We start from the raw sequence: 24,770 nt of genomic DNA, 5'->3' as shown, positions 1-24,770 counted from the left end.
ATTTGTATCAAAATTCATCACACAAGTTAATTTGTGATTTTCACGTTTTTCAGATCCACAAACATTTTGTTGATTTTTCACGTGTGATTTTCAAATCCACAAATATATAAAAAAAATAAAAATAAAAAAAATTGTGTGTACACAAAACACCAACCAAAACCTAAACTCTAAAACCAAGTTTTGAGCCTCAAAAAGAGGTTCGGACTCTTGAGGACCACCAAAATTTTCCCCACAAAGATATATATATATATATATATATATTTTTTTTAAATCAATCACACAATCTTACATGATGTAAGCCACACATGGTCTCGCATGCGCAGGAGTGAACCCACGCCAGGTGACGGCTTCACTCCTCCCAACTTTTCGTTTTGCTGTCGTTTCCTGTTTTTTTTTTGTTTTGTTTTTTATCATTACATATCTGAGGATTTGTGTGTGAATATCTGGAAACAGCGAGATGTCCTTTTATTTTAATGTTTTTTTGCGATGGGGTTGTTGTGACTTGATTAGAAGCCATTTCCTTTGACGCGGTTCCATTAGCAATGCGCGCAGCCGTTGTGACGTCATCAGCGGGCGCCGCTGATGAAGGCAGCGTGCCAGCTAATCTTCCTCAAATTAGAGAAGCATTAACCCAAAAAAATACATAACGGAGTAGCGTCCGAGCGATCAAGTTTTGTTGCCATGGCGACGCGGGATGCGTCAACGGTGAGGAGCCAAAACGTCCAAGCTCGACAACAAAAAAAAAAATATATTCTCACTTCATCTTAAAAACAAAACATACGTTTAACAATATTTTTCTTGATATAAAACTATTTTTGTCTTAGAAACAGAAACTTTTTTGTTTAATATAGTATATTAATACAACATTTTCTTCGGGAGGAAAAAACAAACAAAACCAAAATCGAATCTACGCAAATATAAATCATGACAAGTACAATACAATAGTTAACCTTTTAAGTACAATATATTTAAATAAAGTTGATATTTTTCTTCTAAAAGTATATAAGTACATATAGAAGTGTTTAAAAAAATATGGAGTACTTATGCAACTTTTAGGAAGTATTTGAGTACATTTAGTAGTATTTAGAAAAGCTTTTGGAAGTATTTCATGCATTTAAGAGTATTTTGGTAACCTTTAGGGAGTAATTTGCCTTTCCTATTTGAGTACATATAAGTGTCGAGGAATATTACATTACTTTTAGTGAGTATTTGATTACATTTTGAAGTCTTGGTAAAACCTTTAGAGAGTATTTCATATTTTTTAGTGTATTTGGATAACTTTGGGAGTGTTTGAATACTCTTGGAAGTGTTTAGAAAAACCTTCAGCAAGTATTTGAGTACATGTTGAAGTATTGAGAAAACCTTCAGAGAGTATTCATATATTTTAGTGTATTTCATGTATGTAACAGCGTTTAGGTGTAAAGTAATCGAGTACTGCGATTGGCTGGCAACCAGTCCAGGGTGTCGCCCGCCTGCTGCCCATATCCAGCTGGGATAGGCTCCAGCACCCCCCGTGAGGAATAAGCGGGGAAGAAAATGGCTGGCTGGTTCGGGTGGTACTTGACGAGTTCCTTTTGAGGTGCGACTGATTGTCAAAAGTTTGCCAACAGCTGCATGTGATTGGCGTGCTGGCGTAATCGTATTTGGGGCAGACGGGCGAGCGGGTTTCAAGTGCGTCAAGCGGTTGCCGTGGCAACGCGCTCCATTCGGATGACAAATAAGATGCGCGCTCGAGCTTCAGGCCACATCCTGACGGACGGCCAGCAAGACGAGTGCACACGTCCGCAGTCGCTCGCAGGTGAGCACACACACACACACACACACACACAATATCTTTACAGCAAAAATACCAACAACTAATTTCCACTTAAAACTAGACTTTATTTTTTTTCCCCAAGTGGAAAAAAAATATATGCACTTTTTTTTAAATCTTGTATTTTTGTTATTGGTAGAGCATGCATGATGTAGAAAAATCTTTAACATTTTAAAGTTCACAATGCACCTTTAAAAAAAAAGTGGTATATTTTATTCTTTATATCTTTATTTTATAATAATATTTAATAAAATAATATTTATAATACTTTATACATTAGTAATGATATATTATTGATATTTTATTTATTGTTTATTGTTTTATTATTGTTTATTTTATCTCTCTCTATATATTTAATAAACTAATAATAAAATAAATAGGTAAAAAAAATATAATATATAAATTATAAATATTTTACTAAATATGATTATAAAATAAATATATGAAGAATAAAATCACATTTTTTTTAAAGGTGCATTGTTAAGTTTAAAATGTTTTGATGATGATTTTTCTACATCATGCATGCTCTACCAGTGCCCAGATAAGTACAATAGTCAATATATAATTTATATTTTATTTATTATTTAATTTATTGTTTATTTATTTTATTATTGTAGTTTATATATATGTATATGTAATTAATAATATATAAATTATTATAAATATTATTTTACTAAATATTATAAAATAAATATAGAAAGAATAAAATAAACCACATTTTTTTTAAAGATGCATTGTGAAGTTTGAGATGTTAAAGAGAAGACATGCATGCTCTACTAATGCCCAGATAAGGACAAATATCACATTTTTCAGGCCCCAAAAAATACAACAAATGGGTCCACAATACAAAAAAAAAAAAAAGGTTTTTGTTGCGTGCGTGTATGAAAGTTGTTCAGGATGCTGGTGGACGTTGTGCCGTCCCGCCGTTACTGGTTCCTCTGCCTGTTGGCTGTCTCGTCAGCGACCTTGCTCCGCCCACGTGACCCCCGCCCCCATCTTCAGCTAGACACCGAATGGTCGCTCCTAGGTGAGAAATTTTGCAATGTTTTTGGTCCAGTTTTGGGAATACTCCTTTTCCTTGTTCGTGTTTTTTTTTTATTTTTTATTTTTTATTTTGCCCCTTTGCGTTCCACAGAGAGAAGCCGTGATACCGAAGCCCGGCACGAACCGGCCCATGACGTCGACGACGACAATGAAGTCCATGCGGGGGACTTTCTGATGGAGGTGGAGTCCTATGACCAGGTGGGCGTGGCCTCATGCTACCTCCAAAATGAACAAAAGGAGTTTTTTTGTTTTTGTTTTTTTCTGCCCCGTTTTATCACGGCTCGGTTTGTGTCCGTCCACGCACGCAGGACGAGTCCGCGCCGCGCGCCCTGCGCTCGGCCCGCCGCTGCATCCGGCACCAGCAGTCGTGCTTGGGCTTCGCGCTGCCCTGCTGCGACGCCTGCGACACCTGCTACTGCCGCTTCTTCAACGCCATCTGCTACTGCCGACGCGTCGGGCATGCCTGCCTGTCCACGCGCACCTGACGTATTAACGCACCTGTGACACGTAGCGAACAAGCTACTGACACGCCAACACGGAGCTTCGTCTTGCGCTTCTTGCATCCATGTTGGATTGAATGTGCTTGAAATAAAAAGGAAGTCATCAGTTTGTTTGTCTTCTCTCCAAGTATCAATTTGGCCTCCCTGACAGCAGGGGGCAGTGCCGGAAGGACTCACCACAAAGTCACTCCGGCAAATGCTAACCGCTATAAGCTAGGTCTGCGCATTTATTTGCAACTCCGATAAACCTGAACTCTCATCACTTGAACTTGTCGATATTCGTTTAGTTTCATTGTAGAAAACAGTAAAAGATGTATTCCAACTTTTTTTGTTTTTGTTTTTTTGTTAATCACTAGAATAAAGCCAACCAGTTCAATACAACTTTATTTATAAAAGTGTTGTGGCTCCATAAATTACTGCATGGGGGACAGAAATTAGACACACGAAAACTAAGACAGGTAAAAACAATTAATTAAAAACATGGAACAAGTGTACGCCACCAAACACTAAAAATGTGTAACTTACCCTGGTCAGAATGATAAAAACACTATAAAATAAGAGTCTTATTAAAACAGTCGTTAAGAAATTACATTCAGTGAAAACAAACAAAACAAACAGATTAATAGTATTCAAAACATGTAAAAGGTCAAAATGTGCACATTCATGATGTTACTAATGTTTTTTCTTCATTTAAAATGATCAAACTATGTGTGCAGACTCTTAATTTGAAAGGCCAGTGTCGACTAACGCCATGACGAATGTGAGCATAAATGTACACTTTATTATTTGGTGAGTTTGAACTCTTATTTTCTTTTACGCAACGCAACGAGCTTGTTATCATATTGAACTGGTCAAGTGATGAAAACAGAGAAGCTATGGTGTCGAATGTATGTTTTATGTTCAAAAGATGACTGTAAATGGCGACTTTGTATTTAATTGAACGTGGGTTGTCCTTGCTATGTTTTTTTTTCCAACCGCCATTTCGGAACTGAGTCATTTTGTAAATGTATTGATTTCACTCGACGGAAAACGTATTTGTATTTGTATTTTAAGATACCCAATGCAAATTTTGGGTTATTTATGCATACTATGTTATTGTTATGAATCTATGATAGGCTATTAAAAATGAGTGGGAGTTGGATTGTTTGTGCGAGAGACAAGATGGCGGCGAGCCAGCCACCAACTTCTTCAACTGCGCCCGACATGTTGCACGTTTGATCGTTTCTTCAAACCTGGTAGGATCTATCAGTTTTATTTTCCTCTCTCTGCTACACAGCAATGGACTCTCAAAGCCTCAGGATTTAATATTCTGGACAATAAGAAGAACACAAACATTTGGAAGTAGAGACATTGAATATTGAACTCATTCGGGCTTTTTCTGAATCGTTTTGACTTGTGCATCATCGTGTCAATTTTTGTCAACCACATAATGCTGTGATGGTGTTAATGTAATATTGATTGGGTCCAATGAAACTGGGAAATGGTTTAAAGTTAAAGGTGCACTTAAAACTCTTCCTACTTTCACTGAACTTCCTTCAAAACAGAAGTGTTATGAAATTAGAAATTAATACAACAATCCGTGTCAGCGTATAAATGAAGGAATGTGGCTTTAGTGTCAAAATAACAAACTCAAAATTTCAGATTGAGATTGAAAGAATGATTTTCAAAATCTTCTTTTCCATGTTTTGAGTCCAAATTGGCCGTTGCGTCTATGCGGTGACTTAAAACTGGCACATGATTCAAAATGAAAGTTACACTTTTGCTTAGGTAGAATAATGACATTCCGGTCTTAATTTTCTTTTCATCAATGTACGAGTCATGCGTTAACTAGTGATTGGCACGATGTTTCACTGTGGGGATGCAGCCCATGCCTTGTGAGCGTGGATGGTTGTTCGTCTCTGTGTGCCCTGAGGCATGGTACTTGTAGCTGAATCATCGCAAACAAGAGAAGAAAGAAGTCTGATTGTGTTGACACATCTTGGACCAAAAAACAGACAATGGTGGGAAAAATAGAAGAAAAAGAAAGACGCAAAGAAATTTTGTAAGGTGAAAGAAACTGATGGCAAGTGTTGGCAGTTTAGTTACTTTTTATTCAACATTCCAGTGTGTACAGATGGCTTGTTTTCAGTTGGCGGCGATGGTCTGGTCCATCCAGGCGCGGAGTTCAGTGACACGAGCGTAGACGCCGGGCATGGTGGGCATGCACCTTCCGCTGCCCCAGGACACGATGCCCACCAGGGTCCAGGCGCCCGCCTTCTGGCAGACCAAGGGGCCGCCAGAGTCGCCCTGCAAAAGGACGCACGTTAACAAAACAATAGCTAGCTAGCTTTCACGATGTCCTGTCCTTCTTGCCACTTAACTGCATCCCCTTATTGTCTGGCTCACTACCCATGTCCGATGTAGACTTAGGCGGACTTGCCGGTCAAAATGAGGTATTTTATTAGCATAGAGTGGACACAGGTTCTGTCATGTTGTGTCTGGTACTTTTCCAGTGAGTGAGTGAGGGGGCGTGTCCCATTAAGCGCCGCACCTGACGCGCATCAGGAATCAAAGACTTTAAAAGGGCCTCAGCAGCAGGGTCGGGTGCCAGAGGATTCGTATTGCTCGCTGTCTTTGTGCCAAGTGTTTTTTCCTCGCCCTTTCATAGTCATTGAATTCATGATACCACAGTCTTCACGTGTGTAAGTAGCTTTGTACTCCGCGTTGTTGGTTTTTGTTGTTTCGGGTGTCTTGTTTTGGCATTTTTTTTCCCCCCGTGTAGTTGTACTTCCCTTGCTCATTCTATTATAGCAAGTGATTTTCTCTGTCTTGTTTTTTTCCTTTCCGTTTGCAAGTGTTTTTTGGTTAGTTTTTAGTTTCCTTCCTGGCTTGTTGCCAGCGTCTTTATGTAGTTAATCATTTGTAAGTAATAAACACCTTTTTGTATCCTCTATTGGTCTACGCTTGCGGGATCCAACCTACCCGTTCTCATTGGTAGTAAAGACAAAATAATGGATATATATCACGAGAGATATATATCACTAGACAGTGCAGACTTGGCTGTGGAGGACACTTGTTAGTTGATACTTGGAACTAGAAAGTTTTATACTCTGTAGTGCAGACTTGGTCATAAAACACTTGTGAGCAAAGACTTGTCGGTAGGCACTTTTGCATTAGTGGACACATGGCAGTGAGTCGAAACTTGAAGGTGACGCTCAACCCACCATGCAGGATGAAGCTCCGGAAGCGCCGGCGCAGATCATCAGGCTGGTGATCTTGTTGCCCCAGAATCTACGGCACTCGTCGTTGGTCAGCAGCGGCAGGGAGGCCTGCTGGAGGAGGGCCGGCGTGTCGGGGGCTGAAACGCAAGCACAGGGGCGGATGTTAACCTCCAGCCGTACGGTGACAAAACCATAAGGCGCCGTTTCCTGACCGTCGTGTCGGGTCAGCCCCCAGCCGCTGGTGACGCACTTCATGCCCCCGGGGAAGTTGTCTCCGGATTGGGCCACGCAGACGGGCGACACGCGCATGTTCATCTGGGCCGGGCTGGCCAGCTTGATCAGCAGGATGTCGTTGTTGATGGTGAAACCGTTGTAGCGAGGGTGTTTGAACACCTGCCGGGCGGGGGATGTCAGTCGCAGCGTCAACGCAACAAGCTACGCTAACGCTAGCAATGCTAACATGACGCCGCGGTCTCACCTTGCCCACCCTCAGAACCTGGGTGTCCTCTTCGGAGGACGAGCGGTCGTGCTCGCCCAGAACCACGCGATGGGAAGTCCTACGACCGGCAAGACAAATGCGTGTCCGTCCGTTGACAACAAAATCCATCGTTCATAACGCAAGTTCATGAACGTGTTCATTGGCAGCTTGTGCCGGCGAGCTCGAGGAACATTTTGAATCCGAATGCCGTTACCTAACGTTGCAGTGTGCCGCCGTGACCACCCAGTTCTCGTTGACCAGGGAGCCGCCGCAGAAGTGGAAACCCGTGTAGTCCTGATGCAAAAAAACAGCAGGTGGCGCTGCCACATCACTTCTTGTGAGCCAAGTGCGTGTGTGTGTGTGCATGTGTGTACCTGCAGCGACACCTGCCAGGGCCACGAGTGAGGCACCGCCTCCTCACCGTTGACGATACGAGAGTATCCGGTGATCACGGGAGGGATGGCGGGAGCGCCGCAACCTGATGCGATCATCATGACATCGAATTTGACGTCGTGATGCAAATGTTGCCAATAAGTTGTAGGGAATGTCGTGAATTCGACGACCCAGTTATGGGAATGCTAACTCACCGTAGGCGGCACCGACGAAGGCGAGGCACGAGAGGATCCACAGGAAGGCCATGGCGACATCATGTCTTCCGCGGACAAACTGCAGGATTTTATACGCACGGTGCTCGCACCCAATTGGAGGAGGGTGGCGAGGGGTGTGGCCACTTAGGCACACGCTATCAGTGGACGTGAGAGTTTAGCCACATGGAATTGCGGGAAATATGCAGCTGGCCAAAGAACATGGAGTGAATTTTGATGCGTCACCAACCATATTGAATGATGAATGATTGATTGATTGATGAGTTATTTCTATATGGATTTATTTTATTGATTTATTAAATGGATATTGTGTTTGTATCACTTATGGTTGAGCGATTTTTGTATTTATGTCGACTGTCATTTTGGTGATAGATGTGTTCCTGATTTTGTGGACTTCTTGTGGGTTTTGAAGGCGGCATTGAGTGATACGTTTACTGATGTTTTTTTTGTTACTTGTTGTCAACTGGGTGTGTGTGAAGCCCTTTGAGACTCTTTTGCAATTATGCAAATAAACCTGGCTTGACTTAAGTAGAACCAAGAAGAGAAGATGATTTTCTGTGAGTTTTGACACAATAAACATATCTATGGTAAGATTTGCCTTCATCGACGCTGCAAAAAAAAAGTGTTGTTGCGTTTGAAGGTCACATGTTCGACACAACACGTCTGTCTTTTTTTTTTTCCCAGCAGTGTCAGTACCGACCGCATTATTTTCCAGGACACGTACACGATGCATAATAGAGCATTACAAATTCACGTATTGGGGTAAAAAAAACAAAAAAAAAACATGGTCAGTCTTAAAAATGGTGAAGTGTTTTTTGGGAGGAGTGTGTGTGTTTCTATATACTTTTTGTATGTTTACATTTAATCACGTCCAAATGTCAAACTCAAAAAAATAGAAACTCGATAGGAAATTACTGCAAAGAGGAAAAATTCGACTTCATAAATACAATAAACAACACTTAAAACAAACAATTGTACAATAAACACACTTTGATTCAGGGAAAGCTACCGTGTGAAAACCAAACAAGACAACATTAACCCCCCTCCCCAACCCACACCCCATCGCCAGGGTCATGTTACAGACCACCCATGCGAAAAGTTAAAGCCAAATATAGTGTGCGTGTCTCATTTGTTGGAGGAAAGCACCCTGCTATACTTGTTTTGCAAATCAATGACTTCATTTGAGGGGCAACTTTGTAATTTTATGGACTAACGTTTAGGGCCTGAACAGCCACCGCTGCGCCTGCGAGATTACTATTGTACCTGGAGAAAGTCTTCTTCTGTCTTCTTCTTGTCCGAATTGAAAACATTTTTTGTAGCCCTAAAGGTGTTTGAAAACTCACCAAACTTCATCAGGCCTAGTGAAAAAATGTATTTATTTCATAAACAATGACGACAAAATGGTTTTGTAGCGACCCTTACAGTGGAAAAACAAAACCCTATTCCGCCGTGTTTGGTTTAGGATTCCGAAAATTAGCGGGCACGTGTATTACCCTCAGACGTACAAAAAAAAAAGGGGTCAATTTCGCCTATACACTAAAATATACAGGAAGTGAGCTATAAATTTTTCAATGCCCAAATTTGGTCGTTTTTTATTTGCCCATTAACAGGGCTTTTTGCCCCCTTCTGCGACAGTTTTCATCCGATTGACTTAAAACTTGGTTTGAATCATCTCAAGACTTAGGACAAAAACTGGGGTGAAAAAAAAAATCTTTCAGTTTTCAAAATACTGTATGACAAGGGTGGGGCACCAAATTTTGCATTCCATATTTGAGAGGAAATGCTTCATAACTTGTGTACGTGCTACAAAAATTTTCAAACGTCACATGTATGTTAATAGTCATCTGAAAGTGTGTATATATATATATATATAAGAATATTCAGTTATACATAGTGCCATCTAGTGGTGACAAAGAAATGTACATTTTTCACAATTTGCCAAGAAAAAGTACACTAAACATGCGTGAAAACTCGTGTGTGAAATTAAAAAATCCATTATGTAAAGGTTTATTCTGCTGTTTTCAAAAAGAAAAATCAATTCAATGTGCAAGTACCCCAAAATGTATAGTTTTTATAGGCAGCTCAAGATCAAATTGCGTTTTTGTCATAGATGTAGTTAGGAAATGCTTGGTCCTATTTGGCCCCTGCGAGAAGTAGCACTGTGGCCCCCTCCATTCTTAAAGTAGCCCATCCCTGACATTGATGTTATAAATTGATTTGAGTTGAGTTGGCAAAATTCAAGCGTTAGGGTTAGGCAATCAGTTGTGTTGTTTAAGGTTAGGGTAAGGGCCATGGAAATGCATCATGTCAATGGATGTCCTCACAATGATATAAGTACAAGTGTGTGTGCGCGCGTGTGCAAGAATGAAAGTTTTGCATCCAAATAATGAATGGTTGCTAAAGCTTCAGTCGAGTGTTGACAGTGAACAGGAATGTGGAAGAAAGTCAAAGCCAAGAAGCTGTTGGTGATGATATATATATTTTTTTTTTATTGGGTTTCCACCGGAAACGAGAGTTTAGTTGCTGGCAAGGATCTGGTCCACCCAGCCGCGCAGCGCGGTGACACGGGCGTAGACGGCGGGCGTGGTCGTGGAGCAGCGGCTGCTTCCCCAGGACACGATACCCACCAGGGTCCAAGCGTTGTCTTTCTCGCACACGAGAGGACCGCCGGAGTCGCCCTGAAGTGCACAAAAGGGGAACAAGTCGGCACGAGCAGTGGAGAAGGAAGACGGCCTCTTTAAATTCATTTTGAAGCAGGATATATATTTTTCCCCACCCAATTTTCGAGTTTTGCACTTTTGAGTGTAGTACCCCATTGTGCCACAACATACTGGGCAGCACTGAGCTCTGCTGGAGAATAATTCTGCTGTGTGCCTTCAAGTAACATCTGTTTGACGGTTCCAAATTGTTACCTGCTAATAGCCATTAGCCTGTCTACAATGTTTCACATTAGATGTTAGCGTTAAGCTAGCGGACTTCAGTCAACAACAACAACTCTTTACGAGACATAATGTTTTATGTGACAAGAAAAGGAAGAAGAAAAGGTATTTGAGAAGCCCGTTTAGCAGCCGAGCGCGATTGCCTCACCATGCAGGAGGTGGCGCCGTCGGCTCCAGCGCAGATCATCACGCTGGAGATGTTACTGCCCCAGTGACGCTTGCACTGCTCGTTGGACAAAAGAGGAAGCGCGGCCTGCTGGAGCTTGTTGGGAGTGCTGGGAGCTGCAAACACGGCACAGTTAGACCAGCCCACCACGTTTTCATCTCAACAAGGACAAAACGGAACAGGAAGACAACGTAAACAATGTCAAAAAACATCTTGTTGAGGGACGACTAAAAACAGAAAGCCAAAGAGGAACAGGGGACGGGAAAACAAAAAACAGCATGATTAGAAAGGAGATTGTGTTTTAATTTCCATCTCTGTTTTCAATAAACATACGTGATTTCAAATTAACAAACATAAACTATGAAGGTTCAGTCACGGGTTTGGTCCGTAACGTAACATTCATTCGAAATGTTGCCTTGTTTTCCAAAGTAAAAGCGGGCGTTTGCAAATGTCTTATTTGGGGAAAAAAAAACCCACTAAGTTACTTTCATTTAGGACTACAAAAATTGTAGATGACTCACTGCTAAGAGGGGCTTATTTCCAGGATTTGGACAACTTAACTGAAACTAGGCTAGTTTAATTATTGAAAGTGAAGTTGTGATTGATCATGTCGACACCTCAATCAATGATGAAGGGGACCAACGGGAAAAGAGAACAGGAGACCAAACAAGAAAGGGATGAATTTGGACCGTTGACAAAGAGGAAGAAGGAGGAAAGCCAGCGAACGAACCGTTGTATCTGGTCAGGCCCCATCCGGAGGTGACGCAGGTTCTTCCCGGGGCGAAGTCGTCGGTGGCCTCGGCCAGACAAACGGGCGACACGTTGGTGCCCAGGCGGGCGGGGGAGGTCAGCTTGATCAGCGCGATGTCGTTGTTGATGGTGCGTGGGTTCCATTGGGGGTGCGTGAACACCTTGGCGGGACGCAGGACCTGCACCGCCTCGTTGGAGCCGTAACCCTTATCGTGCTCGCCAGCCACCACGCGGTGGTAGGTCCTGAGGCAAGGGGAGGCAAGCGGGGGGGTCACAAAAGGACTAGCGGCAACTCCCCATCTTGAACCTGTGCGTGAGTGACAGCTACTTGACGTTGCAGTGGGCGGCGGTCACCACCCAGTTCTCATTGATCAGGGAGCCGCCGCAGAAGTGGAAGCCGTTGGATTGCTGCCAAGGAAATTGCAACGTTACCAACAGGAACGGGAGCCACAATGGTACAGCGGAAGGAGAACAGGAACACAATCACACAGGATTGAAAAGAACAAAATCAAGAGGGATGGGGAATAGGTATTGTAAGATGAAGGTGAAGAGGAACAGGAAGACAGTGACAAAAGAACAGGAACCTACATGGAATGAGGAAGAGGAGAAGAAAGATGGAGTGGAAGAGGAGCACGAACTGAAAGAGGACTGGGAAGACAAAGGAGAAGATGAACAAGGGCCCAAAGTGGAACAAGAACCAAATGACATAAAGGAAAAGGAGCCCAAACATGATCAGGAACCTATAGAAGCAGGACAAGGATGACAAAGATGAGGAACAAGGAAAAAAAGGTTGACTAAGAGGACCTCAAAGAAGGACAAAAGAGGAACAGGAACCCAAATCGAAACATGAACTGGATGACAAAGGTGAACAGGATGATGAAGAGGGGCAGGAACTGAATTATGAAGGAGAAGCTGGACAGGAACCTGAGGAGGAAGAGGAACCCAATGGCGAACGGGAAGACCCAGCGGAACAGAGAGAGGAACAAAAAGGCAAAGTGAAACAGGATCAGGAACCTAAAGTGGAGTAAACGGGATGACAAAGATGATTCAGGAACCAGAAGACTGAGGAGGAAGAGTCCAAAGAGGAACAGGAACAGCACATCAAAAGAATGAAAAAGAGAGAGCATCGGGAAGACAGAGGAATAGAAACAGGAACTGGAAAACAAAAGCGCAACAGGACAAGGACCAGGACGCGTCTGACCTGCAGGGACACCTGCCAGGGCCACGAGTGTGGGACGGCCTCCTCGCCGTTGACGATGCGAGCGTAGCCCGTCACCTCGGGGGGGATGGCGGGTGTTCCGCAACCTGATAGACGCAAGAAGAAAACGATGTCACGGTGTTGACGTTACAGGTCGGTGACGTCGCACGATGCGGCAACATTCGATTTTCCTGACCGTAGGCGGCACTGACGAGGGCAAAGCAGGAGATGATCCAGAGGACGGCCATGACGACGACTGCGAAGACGACGACGATGATGTCGCAGAGTCGCCGCTACACGCTTTTATCCGATGGCTGCCCCGGCGGCGACCAATGGCAGAGCGGCGTGCTCAGTGCACAGCTGCTTATCAGCGGGTCCGCTCGCACGCTCTGATTGGACGACTCAAACTTGGCTTCATCATCAAAAAAAAAATTCCTATTCATACAAACTCATTTCATCATGCAAATATGGGTTTTTGAATATTTCTACAAAGAGAAACTGCCAACAAACGTGCCTCATCTCATGCTTACACGAATAAAAAAAATCAAGTTGCAGAATGAGATTTATGGCAAAACAGTCGACCAAGTGATAGTATTTCTGGTCATAGAAAGTTGTAATGAAAGGACATTTATCCAACAAGTTCATTTGATTTCCGTTCATAGAAACTCATCTCGTCTTGTTTTTTGCTACACCCCTTATAATTATCTTTCCTGCAATATAAAAACTCATCATGCTCTTCAAACTAATCTTTCCTGTTGCTATTTCAACCTAAACGAACATGTCAAATATTATTCATAATAAACTTTTAAAGGAAAATAAAAAAAAATTAGCAAAGAATGAAGAATATCGAAACATTTTAGTGGTAATAATGAATGTGAAACTATGCAAAGAAATATCTCATTTTTAATGTTTAACTTTCTCATCTGGGATTATCAGCGTGTTCGCTTTCGCACACCGATAACGCGCATGTGAACAACCATATGTGCACTTTCCACAAACAATCACTTTAGCCACGATTTGCCGAAAAGTTGATCAAAGACGGAAAATGCGCAAATTCAAATCTAGAAAGCGTACAAAAAATATTCTGCAAAATGTTGCTTTTACAAGTTGAGTCAAATTCAACACAACAAGACAAACACATAATTAAACAAAAACAATATACAAATACGGACACATGCGCGAGCACACACACACACAGGACAGGAGAGAATCTCATTAATGTGTGGTACATTTTTAATGAAAAAGTCTGCTGATGAGTTTTTCTGTTGTTTTGCTTTTTGTTTGAAAATTAGGGACAGGAAGTGAACTTGCAAGCGGGCCATAAACTTGCTTATGTGAGCATGTGTGTGTGCGCGCGCTTCTGGAGCTTGCGAGCATTCCGACATGCCGCAGTCGACCAACGAGTCATGGGGACGGGCCGCAGCCTCTGCTCCCGCCGGTCCTGGCCCGGAAGCAGTGGCGGTGCCGGTGGTGTTCGGGCTCATTTTCGTGGCGGGCCTGGCGGGCAACACGCTGGTCCTGCTGGTGAGCTGCCGGGCAGGGGCGTGGCGGCGCGCGGCGGAGGGCAAAAGAGGCAGTAACCCTACCGGCGTGTTCATCGTGAACCTGAGCTTGGCGGACCTGCTTTTCCTGGTTCTGTGCGTCCCGTTCCAAGCCACCATCTACTCCCTCCCCGGGTGGCACTTCGGGGGGTTTACGTGCACGTTCGGCCACTTCCTGGCGTCGGTGAGCGTTCTGGTGAGCGTCTTGACGCTTGCCGCCATGTCCGTCGATCGCTACGTGGCCGTGGTTCTGTCGGGCCGGTGCCGCTACCGGACCCGCTCCGCCACCTTGTTGTGCGTCGGCGTCATCTGGACTACGGCGCTGGCGTGCTCCGTGCCGGTGGCCCAGAACCACGTGCTGACCGGGCACCCCGGCGCCCCCAACGTGACATTCTGCTGGGAGGTGTGGGGGTCTGCGCGGGCCCGGAAAGCCTACAAGACTGCCGTGGTTCTGCTCGGGTTCCTGCTGCCTTTCGTGGTCATCTGCTGCTCTTACGTCATGGTCAGTGCGCGTGCACTCACCTCCCAATGGTGATGCTATTCCCAAAAGTTGGTGCAACATTCGATTTGGGGCGCTCTATTAGTGTCGAAAAACTGAACCAAACGCATATTTAAGAACCATTTACAAACGGTATAATCCATGTTTTCCAAAAGTTTCATACGATTTTGTTGTTTGTCCTCAGGTTTTATTTCACCTTCACAAAAAGATGAACATGTCCACAAAGTCTGAGCGCATCAAACAAAAGGTACACACATCTCCTTATTTTCCCTATTTTTCAAGTCAAACTAACCAACTCATTTACGAACCAACTGATTACTTTAATAACTGACTAACTAACTTGACAGCATACCTGACTAAACTGACCAAGAGAGAAAGCAAGCAGTGACCAACCAACCCACTAGTCTTACCTTCTGACTGACTACATAACGAACAAGCTGTTTGTTAATTAATGAACCATACCTATCCTGACCTTACCTAACCCTCATACTTAAAAACTGACCAACCAAGTAAATGAAGCTGCCTGACCATATTACATGACAAATTCATACACTAATCAACCAAACGATTAACAAGCAACTAACCAGCCAACCAACCTTACAGACTGAAGGAGCGAGTGAGCAACCACCTGACTGACTTACCAACCAAGCTTTCTTTATCACTAACTGACACTCCAACCAATCTTACTGCACAAATCGAATCTTGATGGATGGCTACATAACAAACTGACTCTAAATGACTGAACTAACCAACTGGCTACATAACAAACAAGCTGACTCATTGTTCATTAGTTTGTCCACAAAGCCATACCGTGCCTGACCCTACTAACTAAACAATTGACGAACCTATGAACTGACAAAATATCAAAGTTGGCAACCAACTGACTGACTAATTGACCGAATGACCAACCAATAGAGTAACCAGCCAACTGAAAAAAGGACTTTATTAACCTAGTGACTAATTCAAGTACCACAACCAACCAACCTTACGAACTGACTGAGGAAGTGAGCAACTGACTGACTTACCTATTTAACTAACTCTGTTACTAAGCTGACTGAATTGAACTATCAGACTTGACGTAACTGACTAACCAAGCGACCGACCGACCAAACAGTAGGACTTTTATTAATTGAGTGACAAACTCACCGACAGCTAACCAACTAACGAGCGAACCAACCTTAGAAACTGGCAGTGACAGAATGAAAAACTGACTGACTTACTACATAACTGACTGATTGACCCTACCAATCTTCCAAACTGACTGTTGGCTAGGACACGGTGAACGTGTCTTGCTCGACGCTAGCCAGAGACGCTAGCCAGAGAGCAGGCTCTCTTCAGAGGTGAGTTTACAGCAGAGGACCCGGTGCAGCAGAAGCAAAGGGTGCGAGGTAAATATTTAGACAGCTCATCTAAGAATAGACATTCAAGTTGTCTTCTGTCGGTGAAGACCTGCACACGTCTTTGCTTGTTTATTTTTCAAACTTTTTTTCACCTTTCTTGTGACATGCGTACTGTGAAAATATATTAAACATTTTTTATGCGGGTTTAACCCTGTTGCGCCGCCTGTTTTTACTCACACTTACTAGGATAGACTTTGTAGCACTGCCCTGATACTAATGCCAACTTTGATCGTAGAGACTTGCTTGAGCCCTGCAATTGGCTGGCAACCAGTTCAGGGTGTATCCCGCCTACTGCCCGAAGGCCAGCTGGGATAGGCTCCAGCGACCCTTGTGAGGAAAAAGCGGCTCAGAAAATGGATTAATGGACTTGGTTGAGCAGACCTGATAGTGGACACTTTGAAGTCAAGACTTGCTAGTATATGTCTTGTTAGTGGAGACTTGGTGGTTGTGGTAGTAGTAGATGCTTCGTAGTGCAGACTAGGTAGTAGACATTTGGTGGCATAAACTTGCTAATAGAAAATTGACAGTAGACATGTGGTAGTAGAGACTAGGAACTAGCATCAGACGTTTGTTTGTCGTGGAGGTTTGGGGGTGAACATTTGAAAGCAGTGGACACTTGGTAGTACAGACTTGTGAGCAGTGAACACAACTTGTTAGTAGAAAAACTACAATGTCGGAAGTAGACCACAGTATGTGTGGCAGGGGGGACTTGAGACACTTGGTTGTATAGATTTGCCCTGACACACTTTGCGCTCACTTGGTCGTAGGAGAGACAGTGAAGTTGAGACTTAATCTGTAATAGAGACTTGCTACACTTGGTTGTCGAGACTTGTTACTAGTAGAGGCTTACTAGTGGTAGTGGACATTTGTGGAGTTTGCTAAGTTTTCTGAGGCGTTGTAATTTTTGTGTGTACCCAGACCACGCAGACAGTCTTCCTGGTCATCGCCGCCTTCCTGATTTGCTGGATCCCGCATCACGTGATCGTCATGTGGGCGGAGTTTGGCCGCTTCCCCCTGACGGACGCGTCCTTGGTCTTTCGTATCGCGTCCCACTGCCTGTCCTACGGTCATGCCTGCGTCAACCCCGTCCTCTACGCTTTTCTGTCACACAAGTTTCGCCACCGCTGCCGTCAGGTCCTGGCCTGCCAACGGTCTGGCACGCAACCTCCCAGGGGACCGGAGGTGCGGCGCCTGCGCCTGGACAAGCTGTCCAGTACGCCCTCTACCACCACTATATGAACTTCCTGTCCTCGAATGACTCCTTTCCTACTACTGCCGGGACCAATCACAGGCTGGCTGATGACCTCTGGCAAGTAAGTCATGTGACAGCAAGACGTTTGTTTGACCTGCCAAAACCACCGAAGAAGAGAACCAAAATCAGTTTTGTAGATATGCTGTACTTGGTAGGAGACGCTTGGAGAGTTAACATTTAGTAGTAGTGAACACATTATAGTAGTGACTTGGTGCTGCAGATCTGGAAGTAGACACTTTGTAGTGAAAAGACGTAATTGCTTTCTAACCACTTAGGATTGGCAGAAGTGAAACTTGATGCTAGTAAACACTTTTTAGCTAATAAACACCTGGTACGAGGTATTTGGTAGCACTTGGTTGTTCAAAACTGATAGCAAACATTAGACTGGTAGTAGTGGACACTTGGTCATATATCCTTGGAAGTCAACACTTGCTAGCTAGTCGTAAAAACTCGTTAGTTGGTATTCTGCACATGTGCAGTATTTTATCACCAAGCGGGTCAAAAACATGTCAGCCCAGCAGTATTCATAAATAGTTATTATTAGAAGCTATTGATGCTAGCATTGTTGGCTAATGCTAATCTGTGCCAACACTGCAGCTCTGCTTACCTTTTGGCTTTGACAATATGGTGCTGATCATATCAATGGTTTTATATGCAGACATTAAAAAGTCCATTTGACACAATATATCATCTTGCATATCTAGATGTCAACAAATCTGCTTTGTGTCCTTTTGGGGTGTTTTTGAGACTTTATTCCATACTCATGATATCCAGATGAATGTCCATGTACTAGCATGCTTTTAAGTACCGCTGATTGCCGCACCCACCGAAGTGGGGTGAAATTCTTCCTCTGCATTTATTGGACCCATCCCCTCAGGGATCGTAAGCAGCAACAGGGGCCGCGTTCGGGAATCAGTTGGTGATCCATTTCCAATCCATGATTCATTTCCAACTGTGGTGTCATTAAACCGCTGAAAGGACGCTTGGGGACAACAGAATAACATAGGCTACACCAGGGGTGGCGAGATCCGGTCCTCGAGGGCCGCAGTCCTGCAGTTTTTGGATGTTTCCCTTCTTCAACACAGCTGATTCATGATCAGCTCATCAGCAAGCTCTGCAGAAACCCGATAATGAGCCTGTTAATTGGAATCAGCTGCACTTCGAGTAGGGAAATCTATAAAACCTGCAGGACTCCGGCCCTCGAGGACCGCAGTTTGCCACCCCTGGGCTACACACTTGCTAGTTGCTAATGCTACGCAAGCAAAACGGTGTATTCGGGGTTCTTTCACAGCGTTGGAAACTTTGGTTTTCTTCAAAACGTTTTAAGGGGAAGATGACCGGCCACTTGGTCCAATTGGCTGATTGTTTTGGCCGATGTTTGAAGCCCAATAATCGGCTGATTATAATCAGAGGCCGTTTAATCGGTCGGGCCCAAATCATTATGTCAAATAGCAAAACAATTGAGGTTGATGAAGCAAAGACATGACATTTTTTATTTTTTTTTGTAAGTGCGTGTAGTGATCAGAATGACGTGAATCGGTGCACGGGGCTGCCGCGTTTGTTGTCCTTTTTTGTGCACCTAAAGTGGATTTTCCTGCAATCAGCGTTTATGAAATCTCCGTCCTGCATTAAAGACGACTAATCGGGATTACCGAGGCCGCTCAGTCCGCGCGCGGCCGTCCCGGCTTGCCAGAGACGCCCGAACGCAACGCAACGCAACGCAACGCAACGCAACGCAACGCAACGCAACGCAACGCAACGCAACGCAACGCAACGCAACGCAACGCAACGCAACGCAACGCAACGCAACGCAACGCAACGCAACGCAACGCGATGCAGGTTGGCGCGACGGCAACGGCATCCGCCCGGAACACGAAAGAGAGGCGGGAACGATGAAGCCGAGGCACACGTGAACACGTCGCCATCCCGAAGACGAGATGATGGACAGCCGAGGGAGACGCGGAACCAGCGGTTCCTTCAAGCGCTCGTCCGTTAAACGAAGCGCCTCGTGTGGATCGCAGCGTGTAAGTCAAACTTTTACAAACAATTGATTGATTGCCTTTAGTGAACGTATCAACATAAACACATCACAAGTATAAAATACAAGTTGTAGTTCAAAAAGAGAAAAAGAAAAAAAAAATCGTCAATAGTATAATTTACAGTCACCGATTCTGATTTTTTTCAGTTCAATTTCATATTTTTTCAACAAATTAACCCCTTTAAAAGAAACATTTGCTTTGTTTGTTCTTATCATTGATTTTTTTTAAAGTCACTTGCGTAACCCATAGCGACAGCCCTCTTTGATTTCCAATAACTTGTGAATACTGTGGCAAAGTTGCTTATTGTATACTTTCTGCATTATTTGAGCTGTTTTAAATTTGACAAGGTCATAGAATTTGAGAGTATTTAATGAAGAACAGATTTGTTGGTTCTATATGATGTGAGTGATCAATTATTCGTATGGCTCCTTTTTCTAATATAAAGACAGATTGTGTGTTGGTTTTGTATGCATTTCGACACAATAAATCACATATGGCAGTAATAATGTTGGTTTGGTTGGTTCAAGCTGCTTAGGGTTTTCGATATTTTTCTTTTAACATTTTCTATGTGTGATTTCCAGCATCATTTATAACACCAAGAAATTTGATTTCATTTACCAACAATTCACTACTGCACTCCTCACCCTCTCTTTTTATTTGGTTTCCACGCCCCTCGTTCCAACCCTAATAATGCAAATGCAAAACAGTTGGAACACCGTTTACTTAACCAAAATTGTGCACTGCCATCCAATAATTGAACATTATCAAGAGGTCGTTGTAATTAATTAACTAAGAATATATTGAGTTTGATTATTTTGCCGCATGGAAAAATGTTTATTCTTTCATGAGATCGTAAAAATGTCATTTCTTTAGGTACATCTTATATTCAGCAACTATATCGAATAGCGCTTGTTTTTCTAATATCGTGCAGCCCTAGTACATAATACATACGTGTATTTCTATGTCGTGTACATAATGTGTAAAGTGTGTGTATGATGATGATGATAAAGACAATGTAAATGAGGCTTAAGTTGCGTTCATGTTAATCCTCCATTACGCAGAGTGCAATGTCACGCAGCGTGTGTGCGTGTGTGAGCACAATGAAACATTACATGTGATTTAAAAGCTGAGCAGGATTATTATTATTATTTTATGATTATTGTGTAAGAGGATTTGGAACCATCAAAGAAATGGAAAGCTTCACTCTCACAATAATTAGTCGGATTCTTACACACCCACGCACGCGCGCGCACACGCACACGCGCTCCAGAAGGAAATAAATGACACAAGTTGATGGGAAAAAAACTGGATTTGATTTGCTTAAAAGCACTTTTGTGTTGAACGCTGGCAAGTTGGTCCAATAAACGGAATGAAATACGATGCCACAAATAAAAATACATTGTTCAAATCACGCTGAAAGCATTCACACATACGACAGAAAAAGTGAAAGTCCTTGAATAATCGATGCCATTCGACTTGTCCCAATTTGCCCGATCAATGAATGACATCATTGATCGGCTCCACGAAAGAAGACATTCCCTGTTATATTAAATATTTATCAGCAGTTATTGTTTGTTTTTTTTCGTGGATTTCGATTGACGTCGGTTTTTGCTGTCCCCCACAAATGGCGGCAGTCGACTGTAGCATAACATAAAAGTTATATATTTTTTCATCTTCTGATCAAATCGGTGATTGATTATCTTGTTTTTTCAAACTCGTTTATTGCTGAGCAATGATCAGCCAAAAAAAAAAAAAAAAGTCTTTAATGATGATGTGATGTCATCCGGTTTCAGCTGCAGAGAGCTTGGATCGAGAAAACCTTCCAGAAGAGAGAATGTGTTCACATCATCACAGGGAAAGACGCCAGCAGGTATGCAAACGCCGTGACAAAGTTTGTCGGCCATCTTTCTTTGCTTATGTCCGAGATCGGCCCAGCCCTATACTAAGAGTACCTCGAATTAGTGCTGTCACTATCGAATATTTTTAGAATCGATTATTCATTCGACTAGAACTTTGTATTAAAGTGAATAACAAAAACCTTTTTTCCCTTGACTACTAACCCGGTAATTGGCGTTTATTTCGTACTTTGCATTCGTATAGCGATTAAATAAAAAAAAAAAAGGGGGGGGGGGGCGTTATCGGTCATCGATCGTGGTTTTCAAATTAAATACTTTGTACAGCAATTAAAAAAAAAACATTTACGAAGCAATATTTCGTGTTTCCACACAGACATTCATTGCTGACGGGTGGCAATTTTTTACATTTATATATTTATTTTTATTATTTTTCAACATATCTCTTTTTTTTGTATTTTATTTTTTTTATTTTACGTGCGCACTTGTGTGCATGAATTTGTGAAAGCACATAAAAATTCCATGACCCTTCACCTTAACACGATACTTCAGAGTCTTGGCAGAAGGTCAGGAGACCAGAGGAAAGACCAAATGAAAGAAAGAGGAATCAAAGTGAAATCCAGCACCAACCAGAAACCAGAATCTTTCACTACTTTTCTCAGGGGATTTTGAGTGAGGCTCGGTTTCGGAACGGAACGGTGAAGACGTGATGTGACTCGGCGCTGTTTTTGCCCCGCAGGTGCGGCTGTGGCCAGCCGGTGGCGCAGCACTCGGCGGCGGCGGCGGAGGAAGGTGAGACGGACGGGCCCCTGGTGCGATTGGAGGTGCGGCCCCCGGAGCGCTGGACCCCCTTCAAACACACGCGGGCCTCCCCCACCGACGCGTACGGCGTCATTGAGTTCCAGGAGGGAGGACACGTCAACAAGGCCATGGTACGACAAATCCCACCAATTCAAAAGTTTTACGAGGCACAAAAAATACCATTTTTGGGTCTACGATTTGATTCAGAATCGATTCTCGATTCCAAATAATTAGATTGACAAGTGATTTCTGCTTCAATTTACAGATATGCACAACATTGTCATGATGTACTGCAGTCTGCTTTGCAAGACAAAATGACAAATAGAGACATTAGTGGGCTACAACTGCCTTTTCCCCTTCTTCTCCATTTCTAATTGAATTAAAATCGATTTTTGGATATTAAATATCGATTCGATTTGATTAATAAATGAGAATCTCGATTCTTTTTTGAATCCATTTTTTGGCACACGCCTAATTAATACCTTTGAAAAATATTTTTTTCTACTTGCTGCAAAACAGAAACAGATAGAAATATACTTTTTTTTTTTTTTTTTTCCCCTGATGAAATAAGAGACTTTATTTTTTCTTTTGGTTAGGTTCCATGTATTTCTAGCAATAGAACAGAATATTCTGTGGGCCTTGCAAAATCAGTCCCAATCCAGTCAAACAGCCGGGAATGAAGGTGATTGCTTCTGTGAAAATGGATGGAAATGAACGAGTTCATTTGAGTTTTTTCCTGAGTTTTAGTTCACTAACCTTGGCATTTCCTGTTTGTTGTTGTTGTCTCGCCGGGCCGCAGTACATCCGCGCGTCGTTCGATTCGAGGCCCGAGTGTCTGCTGCAGCTGATGTTGAAGGAGTGGTCGCTGGAGCTCCCCACGCTGCTCATCTCCGTGCACGGCGGCCTGCAGAACTTCGAGCTGCCGCCCAAACTGCGGCAGGTCTTCGGGCGGGGCCTCATCAAAGCCGCCGTCACCACCGGGGCCTGGATCTTCACCGGCGGCGTCAGCACCGGTACCAAAGTCCGGCTGACGCTCACAAAACAAATAAACTAAATAAAAGTTTTATTAAGACTTCATCTCTGGATTGTGCAAAATAATTTTCTTATGCCCACAGAAAATATTAATTGTTGCGGATAAAAATCTATTCTCACAAAATTAACAACCTGCAAATCTGACCTTTCATCTCCCAATTATGTGGTTTATTTTGTTGTTGTTTTAATTTCAGCCCCACCAAAAACATTTATGTTTCCTCAAGATTGGGAATCAGGATAAAAAAAAAATAAAAAATAGAAAAACCACTAAATGAAACTGGATTTTCAGTTTTTACCCTAAACACACACAACTAATTATTTTTGTATTTTTTTACTGGAAAAAAAAACATTCCACAAACAACTCTCACCCTCCAAATTCACAATCTCCATATTTTGTGAATTTTGGAAAATATATTTCTTCCAGTTCCCGATGAAGGAAATAATTGCCCACAATTTCAGATTTTTTTCGTCTTAGAAAATTGCCATGTTTTCAAATTGTTATCACCACCAAAATTGTGAAAAATATTTGACTGCAAACTCTGGATAGAAAAAAAAAAAAAAGTCTCACAACATTAACATTATCTCCAAACTGTGTGACCAGTCATCCACCGTGCCACCCTATATAAATTATGTAATATTTCAATAATTCCCATTCCAGGTTAAATATTTTAGATGCACATTTCAACTTTTTTCCCCGCCATTAATGTTTTAAAATCCAGATTTTGAAGATTTTATTTTGCAATATTGCATTTAATTTCCATTGACAACTGAATGGAATTGAAATGTAATTTTTTTTGGGAACTGCGTTTGCAGGCGTGATCCGTCACGTGGGCGACGCCCTGAAGGAGCACTCGTCCAAATCTCGCGGCAGAGTGTGCGCCATCGGCGTTGCGCCGTGGGGCATCGTGGACAACAAGCAAGACCTCCTCGGCGCAGACGTGAGACTACATATGCACATTTTTGAAAGAGATTTTCTTTTAATGTAAAAATATTGTATTTAATGTATTTTTACAGTTTAATTATAATTCCAGTGCGAATGTAATTTAAAATCATGTACTTGTTAATTGAATTACATGCAATTTAATTTCCAATGTAGAATTCTCACTGAATTTAAATGTTTTTAAATGTAAATTGAAAGACATGGAAATGGCAAAGTCGACGTTTTTAGCTTGGCTGTTTGATACATTTATTGATCGTTTGATCCGTTGTACTTTTTCCGATTTTTCTCTGTTGTAAAGTTAATGAAATGTAGTCTGCTTGTAATTCATATTCATTCTTCATTATATAAATTTTTTTTTTTTTTTATGACTCATCCAATTAATCGGTTTTCAGAATTGTATCCATATGTGCCGATGTTGAATTTTGCTCAGTATTTGTCATCGTACATGCGTGAGGTGCTTGTTTTTTGCGCAGGTGTCGCGTCCGTACGGGACGATGGGCAACCCGCTGAGCAAGCTGGCCGTGCTGGACGCCAGCCACTCGCACTTCATCCTGGCCGACGACGGCACCGCCGGCAAGTACGGCGCCGAGGTGGCGCTCCGACGACAGCTGGAGAAGCACGTGGCGCGCCAGAAGATCAACACGCGTGAGTCCCGCAGGCAGGAGCTGCGTATGTGCGCGTTTACGCATGCGTGCCTGTGAATTTGTGCTCATCAACTCA

At 42.9% G+C, this 24,770-nt stretch overlaps 5 protein-coding genes across 11 annotated transcripts in view; 3 read left to right on the top strand and 2 right to left on the bottom strand.

Annotated features, from left to right (window-relative positions):
- Positions 1–111: 111 nt before the first annotated feature.
- agrp (agouti related neuropeptide) lies at positions 112–3,397 on the top strand. Its single transcript, XM_077520402.1, has 5 exons — positions 112–705; positions 1,611–1,798; positions 2,702–2,840; positions 2,949–3,055; positions 3,166–3,397. Exons 3-5 carry the CDS (start codon positions 2,711–2,713, stop codon positions 3,340–3,342), a joined length of 414 nt encoding a protein of 137 aa, XP_077376528.1. The 5' UTR covers positions 112–705; positions 1,611–1,798; positions 2,702–2,710; the 3' UTR covers positions 3,343–3,397.
- A 399-nt stretch (positions 3,398–3,796) lies between these two features.
- On the top strand, positions 3,797–21,271 carry LOC144018186 (galanin receptor type 1-like). 6 transcript variants are annotated; one of them, XM_077520392.1, is made up of 5 exons: positions 4,101–4,146; positions 4,473–4,592; positions 13,986–14,736; positions 14,918–14,980; positions 17,052–18,068. In XM_077520392.1, the coding sequence occupies exons 3-5, from the start codon at positions 14,077–14,079 to the stop codon at positions 17,370–17,372; spliced, it is 1,044 nt and encodes a 347-aa protein (XP_077376518.1). In that variant the 5' UTR covers positions 4,101–4,146; positions 4,473–4,592; positions 13,986–14,076; the 3' UTR covers positions 17,373–18,068. The 6 variants fall into 6 exon arrangements, 5 of the variants coding, with proteins under 5 accessions (XP_077376521.1, XP_077376518.1, XP_077376519.1 ...); XR_013283360.1 differs by lacking the exon at positions 4,101–4,146 and adding an exon at positions 21,218–21,271 and having other exon boundaries at positions 4,170–4,592; positions 17,052–17,446; XM_077520393.1 differs by lacking the exon at positions 4,101–4,146 and adding an exon at positions 4,170–4,244.
- Positions 5,428–7,674, bottom strand: LOC144018190 (chymotrypsin A-like). The gene is made up of 7 exons (XM_077520399.1): positions 7,623–7,674; positions 7,410–7,513; positions 7,250–7,329; positions 7,036–7,114; positions 6,770–6,950; positions 6,561–6,694; positions 5,428–5,643 (listed from the first exon to the last, which is right to left on the bottom strand). The coding sequence occupies exons 1-7, from the start codon at positions 7,672–7,674 to the stop codon at positions 5,482–5,484; spliced, it is 792 nt and encodes a 263-aa protein (XP_077376525.1). The 3' UTR covers positions 5,428–5,481.
- On the bottom strand, positions 10,107–12,998 carry LOC144018189 (chymotrypsin B-like). The gene is made up of 6 exons (XM_077520398.1): positions 12,890–12,998; positions 12,697–12,800; positions 11,824–11,903; positions 11,476–11,738; positions 10,728–10,861; positions 10,107–10,318 (listed from the first exon to the last, which is right to left on the bottom strand). Exons 1-6 carry the CDS (start codon positions 12,939–12,941, stop codon positions 10,157–10,159), a joined length of 795 nt encoding a protein of 264 aa, XP_077376524.1. The 5' UTR covers positions 12,942–12,998; the 3' UTR covers positions 10,107–10,156.
- LOC144018185 (transient receptor potential cation channel subfamily M member 1-like) overlaps positions 19,171–24,770 on the top strand; it is a 21,784-nt gene continuing 16,184 nt past the window's right edge. For both annotated transcript variants that reach the window (XM_077520390.1, XM_077520389.1), the window contains exons 1-6: positions 19,171–19,409; positions 21,218–21,294; positions 22,017–22,209; positions 22,878–23,091; positions 23,924–24,048; positions 24,524–24,695. In XM_077520390.1, the coding sequence (XP_077376516.1) occupies positions 19,323–19,409; positions 21,218–21,294; positions 22,017–22,209; positions 22,878–23,091; positions 23,924–24,048; positions 24,524–24,695 (868 nt within the window). In that variant the 5' untranslated portion in view covers positions 19,171–19,322. The remainder of the gene's footprint in view (positions 19,410–21,217; positions 21,295–22,016; positions 22,210–22,877; positions 23,092–23,923; positions 24,049–24,523; positions 24,696–24,770) is intronic.

Source organism: Festucalex cinctus, chromosome 4 (genome assembly GCF_051991245.1).
Source record: "Festucalex cinctus isolate MCC-2025b chromosome 4, RoL_Fcin_1.0, whole genome shotgun sequence".
NCBI classification, from domain to species: Eukaryota; Metazoa; Chordata; class Actinopteri; order Syngnathiformes; family Syngnathidae; genus Festucalex; species Festucalex cinctus.
The sequence above is the reverse complement of the archived record's forward strand: the minus strand, read 5'-3'. Positions and strand labels throughout refer to the sequence as shown.